The 25,889-nt window shown below is 33.5% G+C and overlaps 1 protein-coding gene across 1 annotated transcript in view; it reads left to right on the forward strand.

Moving 5' to 3' along the window:
• CLYBL (citramalyl-CoA lyase) overlaps positions 1 to 25,889 on the forward strand; it is a 346,453-nt gene that overhangs the window by 156,393 nt on the left and 164,171 nt on the right. Inside the window, exon 2 of the mRNA XM_074299446.1 lies at positions 22,133 to 22,319. Within this exon, the coding sequence (XP_074155547.1) occupies positions 22,133 to 22,319 (187 nt within the window). The remainder of the gene's footprint in view (positions 1 to 22,132; positions 22,320 to 25,889) is intronic.

Here is a 25,889-nt window from a genome sequence, read left to right on the forward strand (position 1 = left end):
ACCTGTTATGGGCACTGCATGGGGAACCAAACGGGTGCGTTAGAGAAAAGGGGTTGGGAACTGGGGTAATATAAATATTTGCCAATGGGAATTTTAAAGAAAAGTGTAACTAAACACAGTAGAAAGTTTTTATTTCTCTTCTAGAATCAGGACAAGGCATTTGTATACTTTAGTTTGAAAATGACACCCCAATATGTTTGTAACTTGTGCCTCCAGTATGTTTTTATTGTCCACCAAAGGTTTAGAGATTTCATTGTAGCCAGAGTCTTGGAAGTTTTCTGGTCCAATCTAAACCTGAACCAAAAAATTCTCTAAATATACACAACTTAGCACATTAAAAATACCGTGATATCCTAGAGTGGACTTTTCTGGTACTGATACGTATATTTTTAAAGGTCATATTAAAAAAAATGTCTTAAATTGGTCCTTCTGTGTATCATGATCTAGGTTGATTGTATATTTTGCCTACTCTGTAGTCTTCACAGTTCTTATAAATCATAGATTTAGATTTGAAATCAAACTTAGAGATCATTCAAGTCTTACCCCTTATTTTGTAAATGAGGCCCACTGTTGCACAGGTAGGGACAAATAGGATTTAAACCTGAGGCCTTAACTTCCATGTTGAGTATTCTTTCCATTAGGCCACATAGAGTTATATGCTTTTCTTCTCTGGCATCAGTTATATTCTGGCTTTCTGAAACTGTCATATTCCCTCTTGAAAGTTCATAGTTCTTTTCTTTGAGCAAAACTCTTCTTTGACAGCTTCTGAGCTGTCAAAGAAGTTGTAATAGTTATAATAGGTGTTGCAGGAAGTTATTTTGATGGCTACAAATAAATTGATATTCAGAAGTCTTTCTTAGCGTGGCTTAACTTGAAGATTCAGTATTGACAGAGTACTATTCACAATGTAGATACACACTTGTGAAATGAATCATTTTAAAGGATAAGTTTTATATTTCATGAGACTTGAAATCAAATTCAAACCTTCAATAAGACATTGCCTGAACAACTAGATAGTGCCTCCATTGAACACTTTCTTCAAATCTGAATCAGTCTGTACACTTACCAATATCTCGGAAATCAATTTTCCCTGATGCTGGTTCTGAGGAGCCTGACATCCCACTAATGTTAGAAGCATGTAAGATGAAAGTTGAAACATGTTTGCTGTCATGGATCTGACTTTTATGTGTATTTTGCATAATGCAGTTTTTTTTCTTCAAGATTTAAAATTTTACTAGTATGAGATTTTAAAGATTGAGTAGCTGAAGAATAAGAAATGATTAAACTTACAGAACATTTATTCCTTAATATAAGTCATTTAAGCACAAAAATATTCCCTAATAATATATAGTTGAAAACACATGGTAAAAACATATAAAGCTATAAACAATTAACATATAAAGCAGGGAGATGAAAATATATTCAAAATTTTTTCCTGATATGAATTTTTTTTACTTTTTACTTAGATTAATTTCTTCAAGTTTTTGCATTTTAAATTGTATTCCTTTCTATTTATTTAATTGTATATAGTATTAAAGTGCAGCTCTACTATGTCATTGTAAGAACTTAGTGTACAGTAGTTTTGTGATTTCAACATTATTATTCCCAAATTGTCTTCTTTTCCATTGTTTACCTGTCAATTGGGATTATGTTTGATGCACAACTGATCTGTATCTTATCAAGTATTTATAGAATCTACTTTGAGGTGTCCTTTCCATGTGAAACTTACTTTCATTTTTTTTTTTTTTTATGGGCATCTACCCCTCTGAGGACATTAATATGATATTTGTGTGTGTATGTATACAAAAAGCCATGGAATTCTAAAATTTTATATTCTATGATTTTTTTTTTCAAAGAAGTGCTGTATTTATTCTCCATTCCCTATTATGACTCTTTAGAATTCTTTAGAATTTCAACAAGGAGGGTTTCATTTTTTTTTCTTTTAAGACAGAAATTTAGTATAATTTAGGCATGAATTTATTATTTTAGCATTTAATCTTACATCTGTTGAAAATTTGTGCTTTTATTTAAAAAAGACTTTAGCCAAAAATTAAAACCATAGACTTCAGCCTGATTCCAACCTTCTGTTAGAAATAGCTCTGGCAGAGAGAATTGGGATTTACATTTTTAAAAAAGCAAATAACAACAAGAAGAAAGCCCCACAACATCAAAATGTTCATCACTGCAAAAGCCAAGCAAGAAACCAAGAAGCTTAGTTCCCTTAAGTAACATTTGATTCTGTTTTTAGCTGTTTGAGTAAATAAAACGTAGTGGAAGTTTGCAATGAATTTCCAAAGTAAACATCACATGTTTTTTATCAGTACAAAACTGTGGAGTTGAATCTATTATAAATTTGCTCTGCTTTTTCTTACTAAGTTTGGGTTTTCAGAAGTACTCTATTATGTATATTCCTATAATTCTGCTCCACCTTTGATGGAAGACTACATTTTCAATATTTCTACATGTTATCTTTTTCTTTCTCAGTGTCAGGAATTGGGCTGCTGATTGGATTACCCTTCCCCCTTTTTTTCTTTAAAACTTCTGGTTATTTTTCCTTTTCCATTTCTTTCTGTTCCTTATATTTTAATTTCTCTTTTAGATGAGAGTTGTAGGGTTTTTGTCACATCAGACTTTTTTCCTCCTCTTTTCTTATGCCTTACAATAAGCATTAGGAGAAAGACTTTTTTTTTTTTTTTTTTTTTTTTTTTTTGCATATTCCTCCCTTTCCTTGGAGAGATTTTTGTTGCTGACCAAATTTAAAACACTACAGTATTTAGGATCCCTGTAGTGCCATTTTAAGTATTTGGATCTGTAAAGTGCCCCAAGCAATAACTACCTGAATTGCTTTTAATTACACAATATAGCTACATCATTTTACTTAAGATTCTTTTTGATTGATGCAGTAAGGCAATTGTAACCATGGATGATGGGATTAAGTGCCTCTTGAAGTGACTTTAGCTTCTTGTGGGAACAAAGGGAAAGAAGAGAACACTCAGTCCCTTTTTGACTGAGCCGGCCTTTTTTTTTTTTTTTTTTTTTTCACTTGCTGTATAAAGAAATACAATTAACAAACATTATCCCCAGAGGTAAATTGAAATGTACATGCAGACAAGAACGTCTCTTGCCTGCAATTAGACATATATGATCTGAGGTATTTTGGCCATTCATTAGTGCTAATTGTTTGAGAAACAAGCCTAGCACAAATGATTAAAATGTTAGCGCCATAACTGGGATTATTAGCGTGTGTGATAAAATGCATACTCTGCAGCTGTACCAATGAAACTCTTTGGGAAGGAGCTCTGATTAGACAAATGCTTGGTTTGGCTCTGTTGTGAGCTGTTAGTGTTTGCATAAGGCCTGCTGGTGTTTATAACAAACAACTTATATCTTTCTTTCTTAATTAGTGGGAATTACTATGCAAATGTTGGTGTTTTGTAATTTAATATCCTTATCCCTTTATTGTGCCTTTGGGTTGCTATTTCAGGTCAACTGAGCCTGATGGCAATCAGGACTGAGTACTTGTTTAGTTCCTTTAGCCCCAACTTCTTAAAAAGCTGAAGAGGTTGAAGAGTAAAGAAGATGAAAGTTTTCTGCTTTGTTTGTTTTTTTGGATAAAAGGTCACTGGTCTCCTCTGAGCTATAGTTAAAAGGGAAGCCTCCTGGTACCCTGGTTCAATGTTACCTGATTTAGAAAACAACTTTCTTTGCTTCTAGGTCTAAGTCTGTTAATTTGGAAAGATACAATTCTGGATACAAGTTAGCTTTCTGGTAGTTACTTGCCACTGAAGTTGCTAGATATAGGATGCAATAAAAGTAGGAGAAAAGGATGTGAACCTGTTGAGTCTTGGATGTCAGTTCCACCAGGCCTTTTAGTGATGAATGAAACCAGAAAAGAGATGAATGACAAAAAGGGGAAGGGTGAAGAGGACCGATTTGGATCTTGAATGGGTCTAGTTATAAAACTCACAGGATGTCAGAGTTAGAAGAGACTTATGAGGTCATCTAATCCCATAGGTACCTGAAAAGATATAGCCAATAAATAGTAATATGAAGCTGTACTAATTTCTACTTCCCCTTCCCATCTCTTCTCCAGCTTTGGACAGCTCCCTACAAAATATAAATGTAAGGACTATGTTTTAGCAAGGAAAGATACAACTCTTCCTGTACGAAATTTTTTAAAAGAGAGAGAAATAAATGGAAAGAAGGAAAAAAGAGAAAAGGGACAAAGTACGTCAGCGAAGTACAATTGGGGAAATATCCAACAAATAAGAAACTGAAATATTTTTGTTGTTGTCCCAGGTTAGTATTGGAACCTCAGAGAAATAAATGAAAAGAAGGAAAAAAGAAAAAGGGACGAAGTATGTCAGTGAAGTACATTTGGGGAAATATCCAACAAATAAGAAACTGAAATACTGGAACCTCAGGTCACTTTATATCTCTCAGTGTCTTCCAACACTCAACCTGTACTTTTGCAGTTTCCATTAATTCAGTCGTCCATTTGTAGATTATTCATTTGAGGATGAGAGGATTACCCTCAGCATTTTTTAAAATCCAAAGCTGCATGCTACCCTCACCATGCCTCAGTTGGTAAAAAGAAATATTAGTTTAAAGGAACAATCTACTAGGAAAACAATTCACTTCAAAGCCAAATATAAATGATAGAGTTGTGTTATTAAATTAAACATTCTACATCGTCACCTTAGATAATCGAGAGAATGGTTACACTGGAATAAGTAGTGAATAAAGCACACTAAGGAATAATTTTAATCAAAATGTTAGGTCCCTGAAAACAAATTGTGGGAAGAATTCTTGATATCCTAACTTCTTTCAATTTTCAGTAGAACTGGGGTGAGATTAGACTATGAGATATAACATGTTTCTTTAACCAAAAACCAAGTTAATATTTGCAGGATGATGAAAAGAATAGAGATGAAAGAATTTGTTTAGAGGTGAAAATAAAGGTAAAAGAAACAGTTTCTCACTTCTGAGATTTGTTTTTCCACCTACTTAGTAAAAAAACAAACTAATACTGTGTTGACTTGCATTAAAACACTGAGCTAAATCAAACTTTTGAAATTAAAAGTCCTTTAAAGTCTACATCACTTATGATTAGAATTAAGTGGATATTGTCAAGAAATAGTGCCTGTCGCATGGTTCTCTTCTGTTAGGAAAAAAATTATTCTGACCATATCCATATGTTTAGTTTTCATTTTCATCACACTTAGCTATGAATAATTAAGAAAAAGAAAAAAAAAACAATCTTAGTCTTATTGTAGATCCCACACAATCAAAGACACACACGTGATTCATGATCACAGCTTGTATTCACAGCTTTCGTGTGTGTGGTGTGGGTCTGGCAATTAGACTGAGAATGTGTTTTTTCTAAAAATTATTCAGTGCTAGAGAGATCAATATTAAGACAAAAATGTAAATCTGAATAATCCAGTGTAGTACAGCTAACAAAATAGCAGAATACCAAGCAATGTCAATTTTGGCCCAAGATAACTGAAATTTTTGCTTTAGTTTAGAGGATTTATATGGACTCTCAAGGAAAAAAAGGATGTATCTTTAATCCACATCATTTTCACTTCAGCTATCAAGAAACATTAAAATGCTGGGACAACTTCTTTCTAAAAGTTGTAAAGCTCTTTTCTTGGGGGGAAACATATACAGCAATTTTTACTTCAAGTAAAGCTAGCCATTCATGAACTGTATTAATTTTAAATATTTAACATTTTTCCAGCTATCTTGGGAAGAGCTATGTAAAAGAATCTCTGGCCACATCTGTTGAGTTGACATTCTTCTTTCATGAATTGTTAGGAAGCTAATGGGGAATTGATCCCTCTGGTTCAAATGGGCCCAGTCACTGCAAAGAAGTCTATGAACAATTCAATGAAAGATCAGCTGAGTTTTAAAGTGTTATATTGGAGAGAAGCAATGCTGATGGAATCTTCAAATGATGAGGTTTGAGTGGACATTGCTGGCATTCCTGTGTTCATTTCCCCTCTCTCCATACACATATTATTGTTCATTGGTTATATAGCTAAACCCATATATGTAAATATATAACCATTGAATGTTAAATCAGATTTTCTTGCAGAAGTTTCACATAAAAGTTTGTTTTTTGATTATCACTTAATTTTGCTTTCTAAATCAGCTATGAAGGTTTCAGTGGATAGTTCATCCTGGAAATATGTGATATATCATCTGTTACACTATGAGTTTCACGATCTAAAAACACAAAAGTGCTCTGGAAGGAAAAAAGTCAATTTATCTTATTATTTGAGGCTTAATTACAGTTTGCCAACAGCTACAGCAAAATGTACCTGACACTTTGCTATTGCTTCCCATTCTGGGATTACCCTTTAAAATATATCAATTCTTTCTAGAAAGATAAGAAAGAGCAAGTCATTTTAGAATTACTTCTCCATCACATTACAGTTAACTATTAATGGATAACATTCTTTGGTTTCTTTGTGTCTCTAGGAGCCATGGGTAGAAGCCATCCGAGAAACAGAATAGATGCTAATCACATTGTCTTCTCATATGTGTTCAGTGAAGGAGGGCAGGTTTCCCTATTGACCTTAGTGTCACACTAGGAAGAAAAAAAATCCCTCCAGTCTTCAGATAAACCTCTGCTCCTCCTCCTTCTCCCACCAAATGTCCAGCAGGAAAGTGGGATTAAGGAGAATACCCACTAGCAGCCACATGTTCTATTATCATTCCCACTTCAATACAAAACAGGGAGCTTTGCAGAAAAAAGATCCCTTTCTCCTCTCTTTTCCCCTCCCCCCAATTTTCTTTTTCCACCTTCTCACCCTCCTTTATTACCCTCATACTTTCTCCCTTAGCTATTCCTTGCTTCCCTCTTCTTCTGCTACTGCCCCTCCTACTACCCCTACTTAGTTTTTCCTTCCTTGATTCATCACACATACACATCCTTTTCACTCAGGGTTTCTTTTCATCCTCTCCTGTCTCCTTATCTTGACCTCCATCTTTTACCTCAATTCAAATGTTAGGATCATGGAGTTAAAGCAAAAAGAGATATTAGAGTTTCTAGTCTCTCATTTTATATATGAGGAAATTGAATTGGAATTTACATAAAGTCACATAGGTAAGAAATGTTAGAGGAAGAAATTTGAACATAGAGCCAGTACTATGAATACCTACTGATAAATTAATTCAGTCTGCTATTTCTACTATTTCATTTCTTCATTCCTTACATCATTGAGATAAGTAGGTGGAATAGTAAATAGAATCCTGGAGTCAGGAGACCTGAGTTGAAATCCAACCACAGACATTTATTAGCTGCATGACTTTACACAAGTCACATAGCCTTTGTTTGCCTCAGTTCCCTCAATTGTAAAATGTAAAAATAAGATCATTTTTACAAAGTTGTGGTGAGGATCAAATGAGACAATATTTGTAAAATTGTATTTAGCTTAATGAACTGAGAGAATGTTTGTAATATTGTGCTTAGCATAGTGCCTAGGACATAGTATTATTTAAATGCTTATTCCTTTTCTTCTCCCTTTATTCATTCTTCAGTTTTTGCTTTAAAGAAGTTTCTGGTGTACCACCAGATTTACCATGTCTTGAAATGACTGGCCATTTTTCATGGTTTTATAAATTTATTTGTAAGAACTTCTAGCATGGAAGGTATTTCTTGGCTTCATTTTCCTGCTGATTAAAAGTGATAGTAATGTTCTCTATTATTAAAATTTATCATCTAAGTTCCACAAATCCATTGAGAGAAAACATTAATTCTATTAGACATTCTATTAATGACTCAATGTCAGTTGGAAGGGAGATCTCCAGTTTAGTGCCCCTGGGATCCATGATGCATCTGAAAGTTGGTACCTTCTCTCCAGATTGACTTTAACTCTACTTTTTTTTTTTCTCCCTCATTGTCAGAAGTGAAGCCATTTCAGACACATACAGATGTATATCTTCTTTGAAATATCCATTTTATCACAAAATTATCATTACTTTTCAATCTCAAATGTTGATATTAATTGAGGTATTGCTATATTTGCTTCAAGCAATAATTTGTACAAATATAGATTACCTTAACATATTTTAATGCAGATTATGTAAGTAGTTTTATGTTTACCACAAGCAACTGTTATGAAAGGTACTTCCTGGCCAGTGAGAAAATGCATACCTTCCCCATTGCTCTTGTAGCCATGGAAAACTCTATCCTTACTGGATGACTCAGTTGCCATAGTAACTGAGGTATAGCTATTCAGATGGGAATAAAAAAAATTGGCACTCAGAAATTTAGAAAAGGAAAACAGTTATTTGGCTAAAATTAAAGTAAATCATAGTGGAAAGCATGATTGGGAACCCTTAGTCTTAAATTCTGTGTCAATAGTGGTGGTTGTTCAATCAGTCATGTCTGATTCTTTGTGACCCCATTTAGAGTTTTCTTGGCAAAATATACTGAAGTGATTTGCTGTCCTTCTCCAGTTCATTTTACAGATAAGGAAAGTGAGACAAATAGGGTTAAGTGACTTTCCCAGGGTCATCCTGCTGGTAAAGTATCTGAGACCATATTTGAATTCAGGTCTTGACACTCGGCCTGGCACTGCCACCTAACTGACCTATATCAATAGGCAGATATAGTTTGGAAAACTACTTGTGGAACTCTTTTAAAAATTTATATCTTTTGTTTTTATATTATCTTCATTTCCTTATATATTGCTACCCACTTCCACTTCTTTACCTATAAAATCATCCCTTATGATATAGAATAAGGGGGAGAAAAGGAAGCACTTCAGGAAAACTTATCAATGCATTGATCGAATATGATACTATATACAATTTTCTGTATTTGTTGTTCTTTATCTCTATCACAGAGGAAGGGAAATGCATTCTCATCTATTTTGGAGAGACTGTTTTGTTTATGATTATGTAGCATTCAGATATTTTGTGAGTTTTTTTGGTCTATCTATTATTTTCTGGTTATGCTTATTTCATTTTACATCAGTTTATATGTTTTTCTAAACTTACCTCTATTTTTACATTCATTCATTTTTAAAGAATAATAATAGTCAATTACATTCATGTTAGTTTGTCACAGTTTAATCCAGGGATTAAATCATTTATTAAATGGGAATAATAATATTTGCACAGCCTACCTCATGAGAAAGTTGTGAGGCTGATGACTTATGTAACTTTGCCTTATTTAAATTCAATTTTACTTGAGTCAAAACATCACCCCATGATGTCATTGGTCCTTTTTGAAAACAAAAGACAAGGAACAACTCCTTATGTAGCCTTTAGCAAATCACTTCATATTTTGGGGTCTCCATTTATTCATCTGTAAAATGAGAAGGTTGGACTAGTTAATCTCTAGCTCTAAATCTTAAATTCTTAAGAATCTTGGGTAGAGAGGAAAAAGAGAGAAGTAATTTTGTTTAAATGTCTGAAGGGCACAAGATACTAAGGTGTAAGAAATAAATAGTAAGTAAGTAATAGTAAATAATAGTAAGTAAAAACAAATAGTAAATAAAAGTACCTACTTTATTAAGCACCTACTATAGACCAGGAATTATGCTAATCATGGGGGATACAAAAAAAAAAAAAAAAAAAAAAAAAAAAAAAGGTAAAACAAAGTTCCTTCCTCTCAAAGAATTCAGTCTTATTATGAGGAAACAAAATGCAAAGAAATATGTATAAACGAGATATTTACCAGATAAATGAAAATAGTCAAGAGAGGAAGGCCTTAAAGGGGAACAAGAAAATCTTCATACAGGTGAGAATTTAGCTGAGACTTGAAGGAAGTCAGGAAGCAGAGATAGGAAGGAAAAAATTACAGGCACAGGAAAAAGCCAATGGAAAATATCTAGAGTCTGGAGAAGTAGTGTTTTGTTGGAAGAGTATGAAAAAAACAAAACAAAACAGTGTTATGGGTCACAGAATATGTAGAAGAGGGAACTATATAAGATACAAGATGACTGGAAAGATGGAAGGACAGACTTGAGAAGAGAAATGGAAGGATATGAAAATCAATTTTGTCCATTTAATTTTGCCAAAGCATATTTATTTTAGCTATTTTCTTTGGCTACAGGAAAATATTGCATTTAGTTTTTTAAATCATACTTTCAGAGCTGCAGGAGTTACAGATATGGATCTAATGTTACATTTCTTTTCTGTTATTTTCTACCTCCTGTATTTCCTATACTAATAACATAATTTTAAACCTTCCACTATTAACAGTTAATTTTATCCCCAGGGTTTTTCTATATGAATAGTTTATAAGACAAGAGTTGGCAAAAAAGCAATTTGTTTGGGAACTTTGTTTGCAATTAAATTGTACAAATATCCAATAATAATAATTTTGCCTGAGAACAGTTACTCCTAAGAGTATTTTGAAGATAATAAAATATGTTTAAAAAAATACCTAGGATTGATTTTTAGGGGAAAAAAGCAGGATACTTATAAGGAAAAAGTGAGTGAGATTAGATTTTAATACTTAGGAATCCATGATTATATTGGGGTGAGTGATTCCTTTGCTGACACAACAATCCCAGGTTTTTCTGACTCCAAATCAAGTGCTCTATTATACCACCAGACTTTCTTTCAAGGTTAGAGGATCCATAGGACCATAGTTTTCTACCTCAGAGGGACCTTAGAGTCATCAACTCAGAATCACAGAAATAGTAAATGGCTGAAGTAGGATTGAACATAGGTCTTTCAGATTCTATCCACCAATCTACTATTCAGTGTGTGTGTGTGTATGTGTGTGTGTGTGTGTGTGTGTGTGTGTGTGTGTGAGAGAGAGAGAGAGAGAGAGAGAGAGAGAGAGAGAGAGAGAGAGAGAGAGAGAGAGAGAGAGATGATATTTAAAGACTCTCAGATGAAATTCTATCAATGCAAGTTGTCTTCTCTGTAACTTATGGACCTTGAGAATTATCTAGAAGAGAGGTATCAAAGAAGGTCTAAAACATTTCTGAATACACCTGAACCAGATGAAAATATGATTGGGAAATGTTTAACAAAAAAATAAAAATATAATAAATTTTAAATAATTAGGTATGTATTAAAATTAATTAAATAAATAATATTACATTTTAAAATGAAGTAAAAATGTGACCTTCAGGGAGCCTTATATAGAGATTAATGGCCCCCCTTTCCATTTGAGTTTGATAGCATCTAGAACATTGAGAGATTAAGTAACATGCCCAAGGTCACACAGATAGTATATCTTAGAGGTATTGAATCCAAGTTTTCCAAATTCAAGGCCTAATCTCTATTTACTATTCCAGGAGACTTGACTTATTCTTTGGGCTTTACTTCCTCACCATGGGCATCTGTTTCTCTCTACTCTCATTTTCATCTTTCCTTTACTGATTGTCTTTCCATTTGGGGATATAAAGTTCTTGAGGGCAAAAAACTATCTTATTTGTTTTATTGTATTCCTAGCATTTATTACAATACCTGGAATATAGTGATGCTTATTAAATGATCTATCTATGTCCTCATCTATCTTATCTGGCAGTCTATCTATTTATCTATCTATCTAAACTAATCTATCTATATATTTCATCTGTCTTCTTTATTCATCTACCTCAATTATCTATCTATTTAACCATTTTATCTTATCTCTCTATTCTATCCATCTCTTTTATCTATATGTATATCTTATCTCTCTATCCATCTATCCTACCTGTCCATTTGTCTTTTCTGCTCACCTATTTATTCTACTTTCATCTATCTGTCTCATCCATATTCTTTGTTCATCTATCTTATCTAATTTATCTTATCTTTCTAAGTATATCTTTAGCCAGCTATATTATCTATCAATATATAGCCATCTTTTTCATCAGTCTCCATCCATTTCTTATCTATCATCTATTTGTCCATCCATCTCTGTCTATTCTATGCTGTCTCACATATCTATAGATTATGATCATTATTATCTCATAATGCTGCATCACTTCTCTCCTCCCCAATTAACTCTAAATGGATGACTGCTCTACTCTCAAGACACCTGAACCCCATAAGAAGCTCCCTAATTTCTTTTTTAATTTGGAGGGAATTATGGCCATGTGTATTTTTCAATAGGGTGAAATCCATCAGATACTGAGTGATGAGTAGTAGTGATGTTATATACTGCAAAACTCAGCACATGGCCATCCATAGCCACACACAATAAAGTTGGACCATCATAAATGCAACCAGAAATTTTTTACTTAAGTTTTATGTCTTGAGATAAGCACTAAAAAAATGTGACTAAAGTAAATGGCAAGAGAGACACCTCCATCTTTTGGGGACCACAAATTTAAGAGAAATAATTATTTCTCTACAAAGTTCTAAGAAAAAACTATAGAATTTTTGTGTTGAGTTCCTGCTTTTGTCTTGATAGAAGCTATTAGGTTTATGGGGCTTCCTGGGATTGGAGGGGCTGGTTATCCTATCTCAAACATTCTTTGTATTAGGTGAAAGAGGAAATTCTTTGCTTCAATTGCTACCTAGCTTTAATCACTGAATATGTGCAGCCTCAGTCAAACTGAGACCTGTTGAAGACCTTAGTTAAAAAGATCAAAGTCTCCCATTTCATCCAGGATCATCTCCAGTCTTCCTGATCTATATCTTGCCACAGAACCCAGATGGCTCTGGAGGGAATAGTGAGTCAGGTGACTTTGTACAGCCCTCTCTCACTTAAGTCCAATTCACTTGCATGGTATGACATCACCTCCCTAATGTCATAGTCCTCTTGGAGCACGAAGGACAAAAGAACAACAACAAAAGTAATTATTGTATTGACTTCAAGGTTTCCCTTTTCTATTTCCTCATCCAGAAATCAAACTTTCTAAAAGACTTACCCAGTTAGGATGACTGAGATCTAATCAAATACAGTAAAAAGAAATACTAAGTGTGGGCTAATGGGTGAAGGCACCAATGAGCAAACACTCTGTTCCTTGTGTTTGCTCAGATAGCACTTGGAAAATGTTGATTCTCCCCTTTTATCAGACAGGTGAGATAGAAATTGATAAGTCTCTGTGCCCAAGATTTGGGTGATTCAAGTCATGTACCCTAAAATCCTCATTGTTGTATAGCCCAGTCTCTCATTGTAATATTTGTTTTCTTATTAATTGTTAACCAATCAGAGTTGATTGCCTCTCTCAGGAGGACCTGTTCTTTCAAGGACATAAAAATTGTGAGCTCACCACCATGAGGGATCTTTGGTCTAAGAGAGAGATGATCAAATGCTATCTTTTATTGAAATACAGATATTATTACTAAAATGGTTAAATTACTGATAAATGTCTCTCAAATCTTTTTAAATGCCACAGAAGAATCTCCCCCTAGGCTACCATGAGACCACTGATAAGGAAGTAGCCTTACTTCCCTCCCCTATCTCCAGCAAATTGGTCCATTTGGTAGCTTCCTCTTGAAGCAAATTATTCTTGATAACTAGGTGCTAAGGTCAATTGTTTCTTTACATTTGGCATCCAAGAAGTCTGATTACTGGGTTTCCCTTGCAACACAAAGTGAGCAATCCTAGTCACTTTGTGAACACTATCCCTGAATGTAGCACATTTTTCACCACCTTCTTATTATACCCAGCATCCTGTACTTGCTGGAATGATCTGCTCCTCCTATTGTGTATATTTTATCTTCCTCCAAAATGAGAGGCAATATAGCATGGTTGATAAGGCAAGAAAACCTTTTGACCCATGGTGGCTTTTGACCATTAATCCTTAGTACCTCTGTTCTAAGCAACTCCTAACACCCATAAATTACAAAGGGAATATCGGTCTGCACTAGTTTGGTAATCTAGGAATTCCTTATATCAGTGAAACCCCAGATCCAATCCCCTATCCTATATTCCCATAAATACCAAATAATAATGCTCAGTCCTTTTTCAGGCTCAAAAACTACTGTTTTGATATGCTTATAGCCTCTAATGGGTAAGGTATAGCCTTGTGATAGGTATCAAATCATCACTTAAATGGCTTTGGAATAGAATGAATGGTTTATAGAGGCACAATCTAGTAAATTGCTGATATATTATTGACCGGTTAAATGTTATTATAATTATTATTTTCAGTCAATCTTATTGTTTTATTTAAAAATTATTTCTTCAAATGTGATTTTTAAAAGATCTGCTACAATCTTAATTGTGATTTTTATTACATCCAGGAGGCCATAGATAAGTCTGAGGTCCCTGGAATATAGTAGAAAGAGCCTTCCATATAGAGCACCTGGATTTAATTTAGGCCCTGAGTTTGATTTTCACTGGGCTGTCTCAGAATCCCTCTACTTCTCACGTTTTTTTTGTTTCCATATTCGTTAAAATAAGGAGTTGGATGAGCTGACCTTTTAGGCTTTTTCCAGACTGAGCAAAGGGATTCTCTGTCAATAAAATATTTGACAGGAATTTTCTATGCAGCCAAAACTATTACATTAAATGAGATAAAACTAGTTCACTAATGATGCTGGCAAAATGGACCCAGCAAAGGAAAAGAGATAGGAAAGGAAGAGCGCAGATAAACACGAGGAGGAAGGATCTTCTTTCAGATGACAGGACCCATAGACTCTATAGAGGGCATCTAAACTACAGAAAGGACTCCATATAGAGAGTACCCACCATAAGGCTATCAGATATTTTTTCTCTCAGATAATCCAAAGGCCTTATTTTGCATATTGTTTGAATAAATTTACATGCTGAATACCAAGAGGCCCTAACTTCAAATATGTAAGATAAAATAAAATAAGTTATTTCTTGCCACCCACTGCAATTGTATTCAAACCGAATATTGAGGGCTGTACACAAGTGACACATAGAACAGATTTTTAAACAGCCGGAGGTGGAGAAAGAACAGAGAGTGAGCTTGGCTCAGAGCTTCCTTCTCCCTCCATTCCAGTCTTTTCATGACTGAGTTCATCTTAAATATTCCTCAACTTATTTTTTGACTCAACCACCTGTTCTTTGGATCTCCTACCAACTGCTGACCTCAACCCTACTTGGAAAGAAACTCAGAAGCTATACTCAACAAATAGTCATGTAGTCTCCATTTGCAAACCTCCAGTAAGTACCTTCTAAGCATTACCCTTTGGTTTTCTGCTGATCTATAAGGAAATGTGTCTTTGCTTTAATCCTAAATCTTTCCACCCATTCATGTAAAACAGATAGAGTGATTGAATCCTTCTACCATGTGACAGATCTAGAGATTCTTAAGACACTAATCTTGTCCCTCCTGAGTTTTATATCCTTAATGCTAATCATTCCTTTTAATTGATTGGTGTATGAAAGGATAAATAAATGAATGAAAAAAATATTGCTTATGCACTTTCTGCTTGCCAGGCATTGTGTTACCTGCTAGGGATACAAAAGCACTCAGCTAGGTTAGATGCCCCTCCCAATTACATGTCATCTCAAATTTTGGTTGATAAATATACTAGATAAGTCTTCATCTAAATAATTGATAACTATGTTAAATAAGACAAAGTTACTGGAAGGGTAGGTCTTTTGTTCTTTGGGCATTAATATACCTGGTTTGGATCTTTCTGCATCCATGCTTCCCTTATGCAAAATCCCTTTGTACTTTTTCCCTTAGACCCCATGTCTAGATTTCTAGTCACTGATATCCAACTCAAATGTAGACCCTGTGGGACTATATATTACTTTTTGTTGTTGTTTAGGCATATCTTACTTTACATGACCCTATAGACTTCCTTCATTGGGTTTTCTTGGTAAAAATACTGAAGTGCTTTGCCATTTCCTTCTCCAGTGCGACCCCATTTTACAAATGAAGAACTAAGACTAAATGATTTGCCCAGGGTCACATAGCTAGTAAGTGACTTCAAGGCCAGTGCTCTAGCTATTGCAGAATTTGGCTGCCCTCATATCAACTTAGAAAGTCTCAAATTAACAATACCTATACTTTATATTTAAAACATATTTTACATTATAAACTATTATATATATATTTATATTATAAACTATATTTATATACATAGAACATTTTACATGTACATATAAAATATATTTAAAATTTTATTTTATTAAATATTTCCAAATTACAGTTTAATTTGATTACACAGTCAGGAGTTTTATAATCTAAGTTTGATACCTTTGCCTTGGATCATGCTGTAAAAAACTTTCTTCTGACATAAAATCTTCTTGTTAATGATTATACTTGTTTTGGTCTTTTCAAAATCTACCATATTGTTTAATCATCTAAACTACAACTTTCTATCTTGTGCATAAGGATAGAAGGAGACTATTGAAGGCTTTACTAGAAGCTAGGCATATAGTATTTATGATATTCCCCTGATTTCTCCATCTAATAACCCTGTCAAAAAAAAAAAAAAAAAAAAAAGGTTAGCCTGGCATCAACCCTCTTTAAAAAGCAACTTTGGATCTTGAAATGTCACCTATTCTCTTTGATTTGATTTATTTCTTTCATTTAAATTTTTATTTTTTTAATGTGTTCTTTACAACATAATCATTTCTAGTTATATAACTAAAAAGGGGAGAAGGGGATAAAAAAAAAGTTTTACCTTTATATAAAGATATAAAAAGAAAAAAAATTTATTCAGAAAAATAACCAACACTTCTACTGTGTCTGATACCATCTGCAAAATTCCACCTATAAAAGTCCTCCACTTCTATAACAAACTCTAAAATTATATCAGGAATTAAAGCAAAGTCTTACAAATGGGCAGGTAGGTGGCACAGTAGACAAAGTACCAGGCCTAGAATCAGGAAAACTCAGGTTTAAATTCTGCCTCAAACACTTATTAGCTGTGTGTAGAAATGTAGTAGCTCATGCTTTCAAGGACCTTAATTTTTTTGGAGAAGACAACATGTACATCTACAAAATAACCACTGTCAACAGCCTTGTATTTATTTTTGTAAATGTTTTGCATATGCAAAAAATTGAGAGGGGATGTACCGATAGCTGGGTTAGAAAAGATTTTTTGTGGGGCTTCAGCTATGCTTAAAGGAAACTAGGAATTCTAAGAAGCAAAGACAAAAAGGGAGTGTATTTTAGAGAAGGTAGAGAATCAGTACAAAAACATGGAAAGGGGATGAGAAACAGAGAAAAGACCAATTTGAATGTATAGTGAAGTGAGTGAAATTTAGTACAATATCCCTTCTATAGTATGATTTTCCCATTATATTCTTGATATATGGTGGGTCGGCATAAGAAATTAAATGAGAATTTGGGGAGAGATTTGTAGAAGCCACAGATATCACAGAGTTTATGAACAAATATTTAACCTAACTTTTAAAATAAGGTATTATACCCCATAAAAGTAAAAGAAAAAAATCAGACTTCTTCTCTGGTGTGAAAGGAGGGCCAAAAAATTTTGCATGTATTTTCCAGATCACCCCATTCCTAACCTCCTCCTCGATGTGGAAGGGACGATTATAGTTAGTGTGTGACTTACCTAAAAAGGTAAGTTGGATCGTTCTCCTAGTAATCAACTTGCAAACTCCTAAAAAATCACATCCCTGACCTTGCTGATTTTCTTGGCTGACTTTCAAAATCAATAGTTAAGTTTCCCTTCTCTCTGAGATCATTAACCCCAAAACAGGGTTCATGATGCAGCAGAGAAAAAAGGAATTAACACAGGGGCATCACCTCTCTAAGAAGAACCTGGAAAATTCCTCTTTCCTGGGGACTAGACTTGACTGAAAGATTGAGAGAGTGACAGACAGAGACAGAGACAGAGAGAGAGACAGAGACAGAGATAGAGAGACAAAGAGACAGACACAGCAACAGAGACAGAGAGAAACAGAGAGAGAGAATACCCAGCTCCACTCTTTGGGGGAAAACAAAGCTCTTTTCTACCAGAAAAATGAAAAGAGAATATAAAAAAATGTCACAAAAGGAGAAACTCAATTCCCATCTAACAGCCTCATTGATATCACCCATGTCTGCTCCCTACTGCCATCAAATATAGTTGCCATTGCATGAAGTAATAGCCTGCATGAGTTTTTTATGTTGATTTGGGACTAAATTTTTATTTCATTTCTGGCAGGTCATATATGATAGAAAGCCCAGGGTTTAGTTCTAGATATTCTACATTTATAAAGCATCCACTGTGTTCCAAGCATGGTATTAGGTTTTGTAGGAGGATTAGTGGTCTGAGTTATCAATAGATAGATCTACTTGATGGTTCATTTCAGGAGAAAAACTTAATCCAAGTAGTCATAAAGTTGCTAAAAGAAATGTTATGCTGAAACTCTTATTTCACAACTTATACTTTGAGCAATTTTTTTCATTTATTACTAGAATTGCAGTATTTTCATCTAGTTCAAAAAACAGGGGAATTAGGTGATTATATTGAGGGAAATCAATCATAGTTTCATGACATAGTAATATAATCTAGTGGGGGGTTTAAGGCAAGGTGCAGGGATTCTGATGACTATATAAGAACACCTTCTCATTAGGTAGAAATGCCTTAATATATTATCTCTCTTGCCCATCTTTTCTCCTTGACCTGGAGCCAAACTCTACTAGATATGCTAGTTATGAACCTGGTCTTCTATCAAATATTTACAATGATTTTGAAACAGCTGGCTTATATTGGGAAATATTGTTCAACATGCCCAGCAGATCACTGCTTCCAGTTTCTGTGCCTAAGTCCAGAGAAGATATGGGTCCTATCTTTGAGATATTTTTGTCAGGGAAAGGGTACCTGTGAAAAAGACTTAAGAACACAAATAAAAACTAGCAGAACACTTTGGAGTTATGTTGGATTTGGGAGAAGAGGTTATAAAAAGTCTAGGGAGAGATTGAAAAAAGTCTCTTTAGCTAAACAAAGAAAAAAGAAGATGAGAACAGGGAAGTGGACTCAGGATCAGGATTATCTATAATTGCTAAAGAATATCTAGGATTCCTAACTTCTCCTATCTATCATCCTCCACTGATCAGATATGAAGGCAAATACATTTTGAAGCTATCTTTTGATAATCTTGATCTGCATAGTCTCTCTTTTTAGTTTTTTTTTTATTAAAGCTTTTAATTTTTTTCTTTTTTTATTATAGCTTTTTATTGACAGAACAAATGCATGGGTAATTTTTCAACATTGTCCTTTGCAATCACTTCTGTTCCAACTTTTCCCTTCCTTCCCTCCACCTCCTCCCCTAGATGGCAGGCAGTCTCATACATGTTAAACATCTTAAAGTATATCTTTACAATATATATGTACATATTTGTACAGTTCTCTTGTTGCATGAAAAAAATCAGATTCAGAAGGTAAAAATAATCTGGGAATAAAAACAAAAATGCAGGTAGTCTGCATTTATTTTCCAGTGTTCTTTTTCTGGGTGTAGCTGGTTCTGTTCATCACTGATCAATTGGAACTGAATTGGATTTTCTCATTGCCAAAGATATCCACTTCCATCAGAATTTATCCTCATATAGTATTGTTGTTGTCTTGTATAATGGTCTCCTGGTTCACTTATTTCACTTAGCATCAGTTCATGTAAGTCTCTCCAAGCCTCTCTGTATTCATCCTGCTGGTCATTTCTTACAGAACAATAATATTCCATAACATTCATATATCACAATTTACCCAACCATTCTCCAATTGATGGACATCCATTCATTTTCCAGTTTCTAGCCACTACAAAAAGGGCTGCCACAAACATTTTGCACATACAGGTCCCTTTCTCTTCTTTAATATCTCTCTCGGATATAAGCCCAATAGTAACACTGTATTAAAGTTTTTAATTTTCAAAACATATGCATGGATAATTTTTTAACAATGACTCTAACAAAATCTTGTATTCCAAATTTTCTCCTCCTTTCCCCTATCCCCTCCCTAGATAGCAAGTAATCCAAAATATATTAAATATGTTAAAATAGGTGTTAAATCCAATATAATTTTGTTACACAAGTCTTCTTAGTTTTCAAGACACTGTTCTCTTCTGGTTTTCCTCCTACCTCTCTGACTTCCTTCACAATCTACTTTACTTGATCTCCATCCACGTTGCTATTATTAACTGTGGATGTCCCCAAAGTTCTGTTCTGAGCCTATTACTCATCTCCCTCTACATTGTCTCACTTGGGAATCACTTCAACTTCTCCAAGTATAATTATTATCTGCTTATAGATAACATAGATATAGATAATAGATAGATAATCCAATATAGATAATATTGGATGTCCAATAGACATTTCAAATGGATTATCCCCAAAAGAGATCTTAATATCTTCCCCTCAAACCTCCCTTTTCAATTTCTCTGTTCCTATTGAGGACATCATCCTCCTTATAGACACCCAGGCTTGTGACCTCAGTATCATTCTCAGCTCCTCACTTTCATTAGCACACATATCAATCTGTTTCTAAATCTTGTGATTTTAACCCTTGTGCCATCTTTCATATATGCCCTCATCTCTCCTGTGACACTGCCATCACCCTGGTCCAATCCCTCACCTTACTCCTGGACTATTGTGATAACTTCCTGGTTAGTCTCCTTGTCTCTCCTCCCTCCAAGCCATTCTCTACAGAGCTGCCAAAGTGATTTTCCTAAAATAAAGATCTGAACATATCACTCTCACACACACACTCAATAAACTCCAATGATTCCCTGTTACTGCTAGGATTAAATATAAAATCCACTATTTGACCCTTAAAGCTCTTCATAGATTTCAGTCTTCCTATCCTTTTATACTTCCTTCCATGCACCATATAGTGTTCTTTCTAGTTTGTGTTCACATGCATTTTGACTTGTTTTTCCCTAGCCCTGCCATAGTCTCCTTCCTCTCTTCCACTTCTTTTTTCCCCTGACTTTCTTCAAAATGAAGCTCAATTTTTGCTTCCTGCTGGAGGTCTTTCCTAGTTTATACTTTCCAGTCTTTCTAATATCAATACCCTCAACTAAATACATAAAGCTCTGAGCTTGTAGACCCGAGTTCAAATCTGGATTCAAAAACTTACTAGATGTGTGATTGTAGGCAAATTACTTAACTCCTATTTGCTTCAGTTCCAACTTTAAAATGGGAATAATAACATCACTTACCTCATAAGGTTGTTGTGAGGATCAGAAAAGATATAAAGTACTTAGCACAATGCCTGGTACCTAGAAGTACTATATACATATATGTATAATATATTGTATTATATGTATTATGATATGTAATATAATATATATATAATATAAATATAAATATCTCTTCCTTTTCCTTCCCTCCCTCTCCCCCATTCTGTCTCTTTAGAGATTGCCTTTCACTTACAATCTTTGGTGTAAATATAATTGTTTTCATACTTTCTCCCCCATTAGAATGTGAACTCCTTGAGAATAGGACCATGTTTTTGTCTGGCTTTGTATCACCAGCTTTCAGCACTATTTCTGACATAAAATAAGTGCTTAATAAATACTTGGATCCATGAAACACTTCTATCATACACTTGTTATGTGACTGTGAGCAGGTAATTTTATTGTTTAATTGGATGATTATGCCATTTCTATTTGAGAAGAGATATCTTTGGCTGGGAAAATACTTTCAAAAACTCCTCTCATTGGGACTGCTACCCTTTGAAGAAATCAAAATTTCTTTTCCAGTTTCTCTTTTGTTAGTATCATAGGATTGTATTGCTGTTTTATTGTGTATTCTAGCACCAATTTCTTCTTTTTAATAGATACTTTGAACACTATGCCAGTAATGAAAACAATGATTTTTTTAAAAGTACACTAACAACAAAAAAATAGTAACAATATCAATAAAATATTGTGATTTAAGCTTTACAAACCCCTGATACATATTACTTATTATATCTGATCCTCTGGGATAGTAAAAGTTATTATTTTACATGTAAAAGTATATTTACCCAAGATCCCATACCTGGTAGAAGTGTCTCCAAACTCGTAATGAAATACTGTTTACCAAGTCGCACTAACCAAAAGTCACACTATATCTAGCACCATATCATTTTTTAAAGGATTGTGTATGCACTCTTATTTTTTAAACCCAGTTAAATCACTTTGAGTTAACATTTTCTTACTTCCTTATTCCTGTTGTCATTTTTCTTAACTTTCATCGATCTTTGCCACCAATAGTCACCCATGATTTCTAATTTACTTTTACTTAAAGGAAGATTTAAACTCTTAAAATGAATTAGATATAATTTGGAACCTAAATTAAAATTTTTTCTCTTGCAGGAAGTTCTCTCTGGCAGTGAATGTTTTCAAGATTGGTTATTGTTCTTCAGTTAATCACAAGTACACTCCGAGGAGGGCAGTACTGTATGTGCCTGGAAATGATGAGAAGAAAATACAGAAAGTACCATCACTGAATGTAGACTGTGCTGTATTAGACTGTGAAGATGGTGTGGCTATGAACAAAAAGGTAATGGTAATATAATTTCTTATTAGAAGAAAGGTGGAGCAGGAGGAATACAAATGAATTCTGTTTTCTATTGCCAGAATTTTGTACTTTTTGGATTCTTGCCCCTCTCCCTAGTTATTCACATTTTACTGATTTCTAATCTTTTTCTATTTAAGAGCCAGTTTTCAGACAAGTTCAAGAATTTATGCCAGGAAAAATAGTTGGCTTTTAACCACTTAATTTTTTTTTAAAAAAGATTTACAAATTTTCAAAAATAAATTTTAATTGATTTATTTTATATGTATATCACTAGACTTTGTCTCATTATATCCTCAGAAATCTTATATATCTCAATATTATTTTTAAAGAAAAAGAGAAAGAAAAGACAAAAAAATCAGCAAAACAACAATACGTTAAAAGTTTGAAAATATATGCACTGAAATATTAATGTGTTAGTGTGGCATTTAATTGTAAATATAGGTACCTTATGGCCCCTTACAAAATACAAAAATGTTTCTCTCCAATTTAATTTGAAGAAGATCTTAGGATTGACTGGCTGAAAACTATCCATACCTTTGGAAGCCATTAAGTATCTAAGACTCCCAGGCCTGGAGTTAGCCAGCATAGTTTAAGAGAATTGATGCCATGAACAACTTTGTGGAAAATAAGTTCTTTACTTATACTAGAGAGTAGGAGAAGAGGGGAGGGAATGAGAAGGAATTTTCATTTCCTGTTCCATAATCCATAGCATCTAATAGCAGAACTATTCATCCAGGCTTATTGGGGTAATCTTATTGAGCATTCTTTTTTTACTGTCCTATTTTTAGTAAATTCCTTTGCATTGAGCTAATTTTATCTATGGACTCATTGTTAAAGGATAACTTACCAATAGAAACTCATGAACTATACTTTTAAGAATTCAGACATAGAGAATATCCTAGAACCTGACAAGGTAGTCACTTCTCTGGAGACCCAACTTGTGCATTTGAGCATATCAAATTGGGAGGATGTAGCTGTAAGGTTACCATATGGCATTAATTTTTTTCTCTTAAAAGAAGTTCAATAGCATGTTGGATCTTAATATGGTTTCTCTATGTGTATATGATTTTATTTTGCTAGATATGCTCATTGTGTTACTTTTAGGATTTAAATTAAGTACTTCCAGAATTCTGGAGTAAACTTTTCAGACTTGCAATTGAAAAAAAAGCACTAGGATGAATCTAAAAGATTTAAATCTTATTCCCTGGCACCAATAAATTACGTAACTGGCTTGTGCTTTCTGGATCTTGGTTTTCTCAAGTGTAAAATGAAAGGGTTGGAATATATGTCCCCTAATGTTCCTTTCTGCTCTAAAATTAGACAGTTACTAAAACTTATATGTCTTAATATGTTGAGGTTTTTGAAATAACTTCATTCCTCCTAGAAAATAAAGCTGGGATATCACAAATCTTGGAACAGAATAAAAAAATTACCTTTTAAAAATCAGCCATTTTAAAATACCAAAATTTCCTATTTAATAAAGACAGGTTATTTAGGCCCTTACTATTATAGTACCCTTAATAATATTCTCATGGTTCAGTACACGATAAACAGTACTCTTAATATCATGATGTTTGATCATTTGCCTTCAATTGCCTTCAATAAATGATATTTGAGTCAAAGAAGAAATAAACTTGAGAAACTATCATGTTTAAAAGAGAATAATTTGTGTTTTAGGAAAACCCAGATATTTGAGTCAAATGAGAAATGAATTTCAGAAAGTATTTTTAAAAGGGAGTGATTTTTGTGTTAAAAGAACCCAAATATTTAAATCAAATGAGAAATGAACTTTAGAAAGTATCTTTAAAGTATAATTTGTGTATTAGAAGAACCTAGAGGTTATATTTGGGTGTCTCTTCAGACTTTCAGCTTTGTGGAGTTCTTCCATTGTTTAAAAGTTGAGTTTTTTGACAATACAACATTTGAAGAAAACATATTTTAGAAAAGACATTGAAAACCCTAGTCTTCCTTTATTGTATTATGTAAATGTGTGTATGTATACATGTATGTTTATCTGTATATATATTTATATAGATTAAACCATATATTATATATTACATGATATATATTAAAGTGATATGATAAATGGACATGATATATATTGAAGTATAATATTTATACATATAAATATATATTTACTATGAAACATCTAGTCAAGATTACCATAGAATTCAAGTATTTATTCATTTTTTGCAGCAGATATTGATACATAAGCTGTAAATATATATGTATATGTATGTACATACACACACACACATATATATATATATACACATACACATTGCTATACATAGGTGCAATATAAGCTGCTACTATATGTAATATATATATATATATGTATATATTTAAAAAATAATAATAGTTTTTATTTACCAGATATTTGCATGGGTAATATTACAACGTTGACAATTGCCAAAACTTTTTGTCCAATTTTTCCCCTCCTTCCCCCACCTCCCAGATGGCAGGTCGTCCAATACATGTTAAATATGTTAGAGTATAAATTAAATACAATATATGTATTATATGTAATATATTTATGTTTATAAATATGTATTATATATAAAACATATGTATACATAAATTATGTTATATTTATCAAATATATGTATATTTGTACATAAAGTACCAGGTAATTTATATATAAATATACATACATGGAGATAGTATTTATAAATGTGTATATATATATATATATATATGTATGTATATTTATATTTGCATGTCTACATATAATCAGTCATATCTCTCTAGATATTTGGGGCAGCAAGGTACCTCAGCAGACAGAATTTCAGTTCAAATCCTACTAGGGACACTAACTAGCTGTGTGACCTAGCAAGTCAGTTAATCTTTCAGCTTTAATTTCCTCTTCTGTAAAATGAGGATATTAATAGCATCCTTCCAGGATTGTGAAAATTGGTGCAACTTAAAGATCTATATCAATGCTAACTATTATATGTAGACCTATAGTAGTCCAAATCTAGGATTATATCAATGTAGGAAACTTCCCAGGGAACAAAATCTTTTTACTGAACTCCCTCAGTGCCCCCTGCCTCCCTCCCCAACACACATCTTCTTTTTACTACACTTGTAAAATTAGGGTAGCTAGATAGTGAAGTGGATAGAGTTCCAGCCCTGAAGTCAGGAGGACCTGAGTTCAAATCTGGTCTCAGATACTTAACACTTCCTGGCTATGTGGTTAAGGGTAAGTCACTTAACCCCAATTGCCTCAGGGGGAAAAAAAGAAAGAAAAAAAATTATTCCTACCCTTAACCATGTATTCTTAAGGTCCAGCTTTCCCTACAGAGAGCCACCAGCTATAACCTCTCCAGGTACTTTCTCTGAGATTAATTTCTATTTACTTTGTATATCTCTCATATCTACAGTTTTCTGCATATTGTCTCCTATATTAGATTGTGGTCTCCTTAAGAGCAGGGACCATCTCTGCTTTTTAATACTGTGTCTCTAACATATTGTTCCTTGATATCAGTCCTCAGTCATCTTTGACTCTTCTCTAAACAACTCTTTACAAAGAAAGTAGCAATCTGCTTTGGT

Source organism: Sminthopsis crassicaudata, chromosome 3, assembly GCF_048593235.1.
Source record: "Sminthopsis crassicaudata isolate SCR6 chromosome 3, ASM4859323v1, whole genome shotgun sequence".
In the NCBI taxonomy this organism is placed as follows: domain Eukaryota; kingdom Metazoa; phylum Chordata; class Mammalia; order Dasyuromorphia; family Dasyuridae; genus Sminthopsis; species Sminthopsis crassicaudata.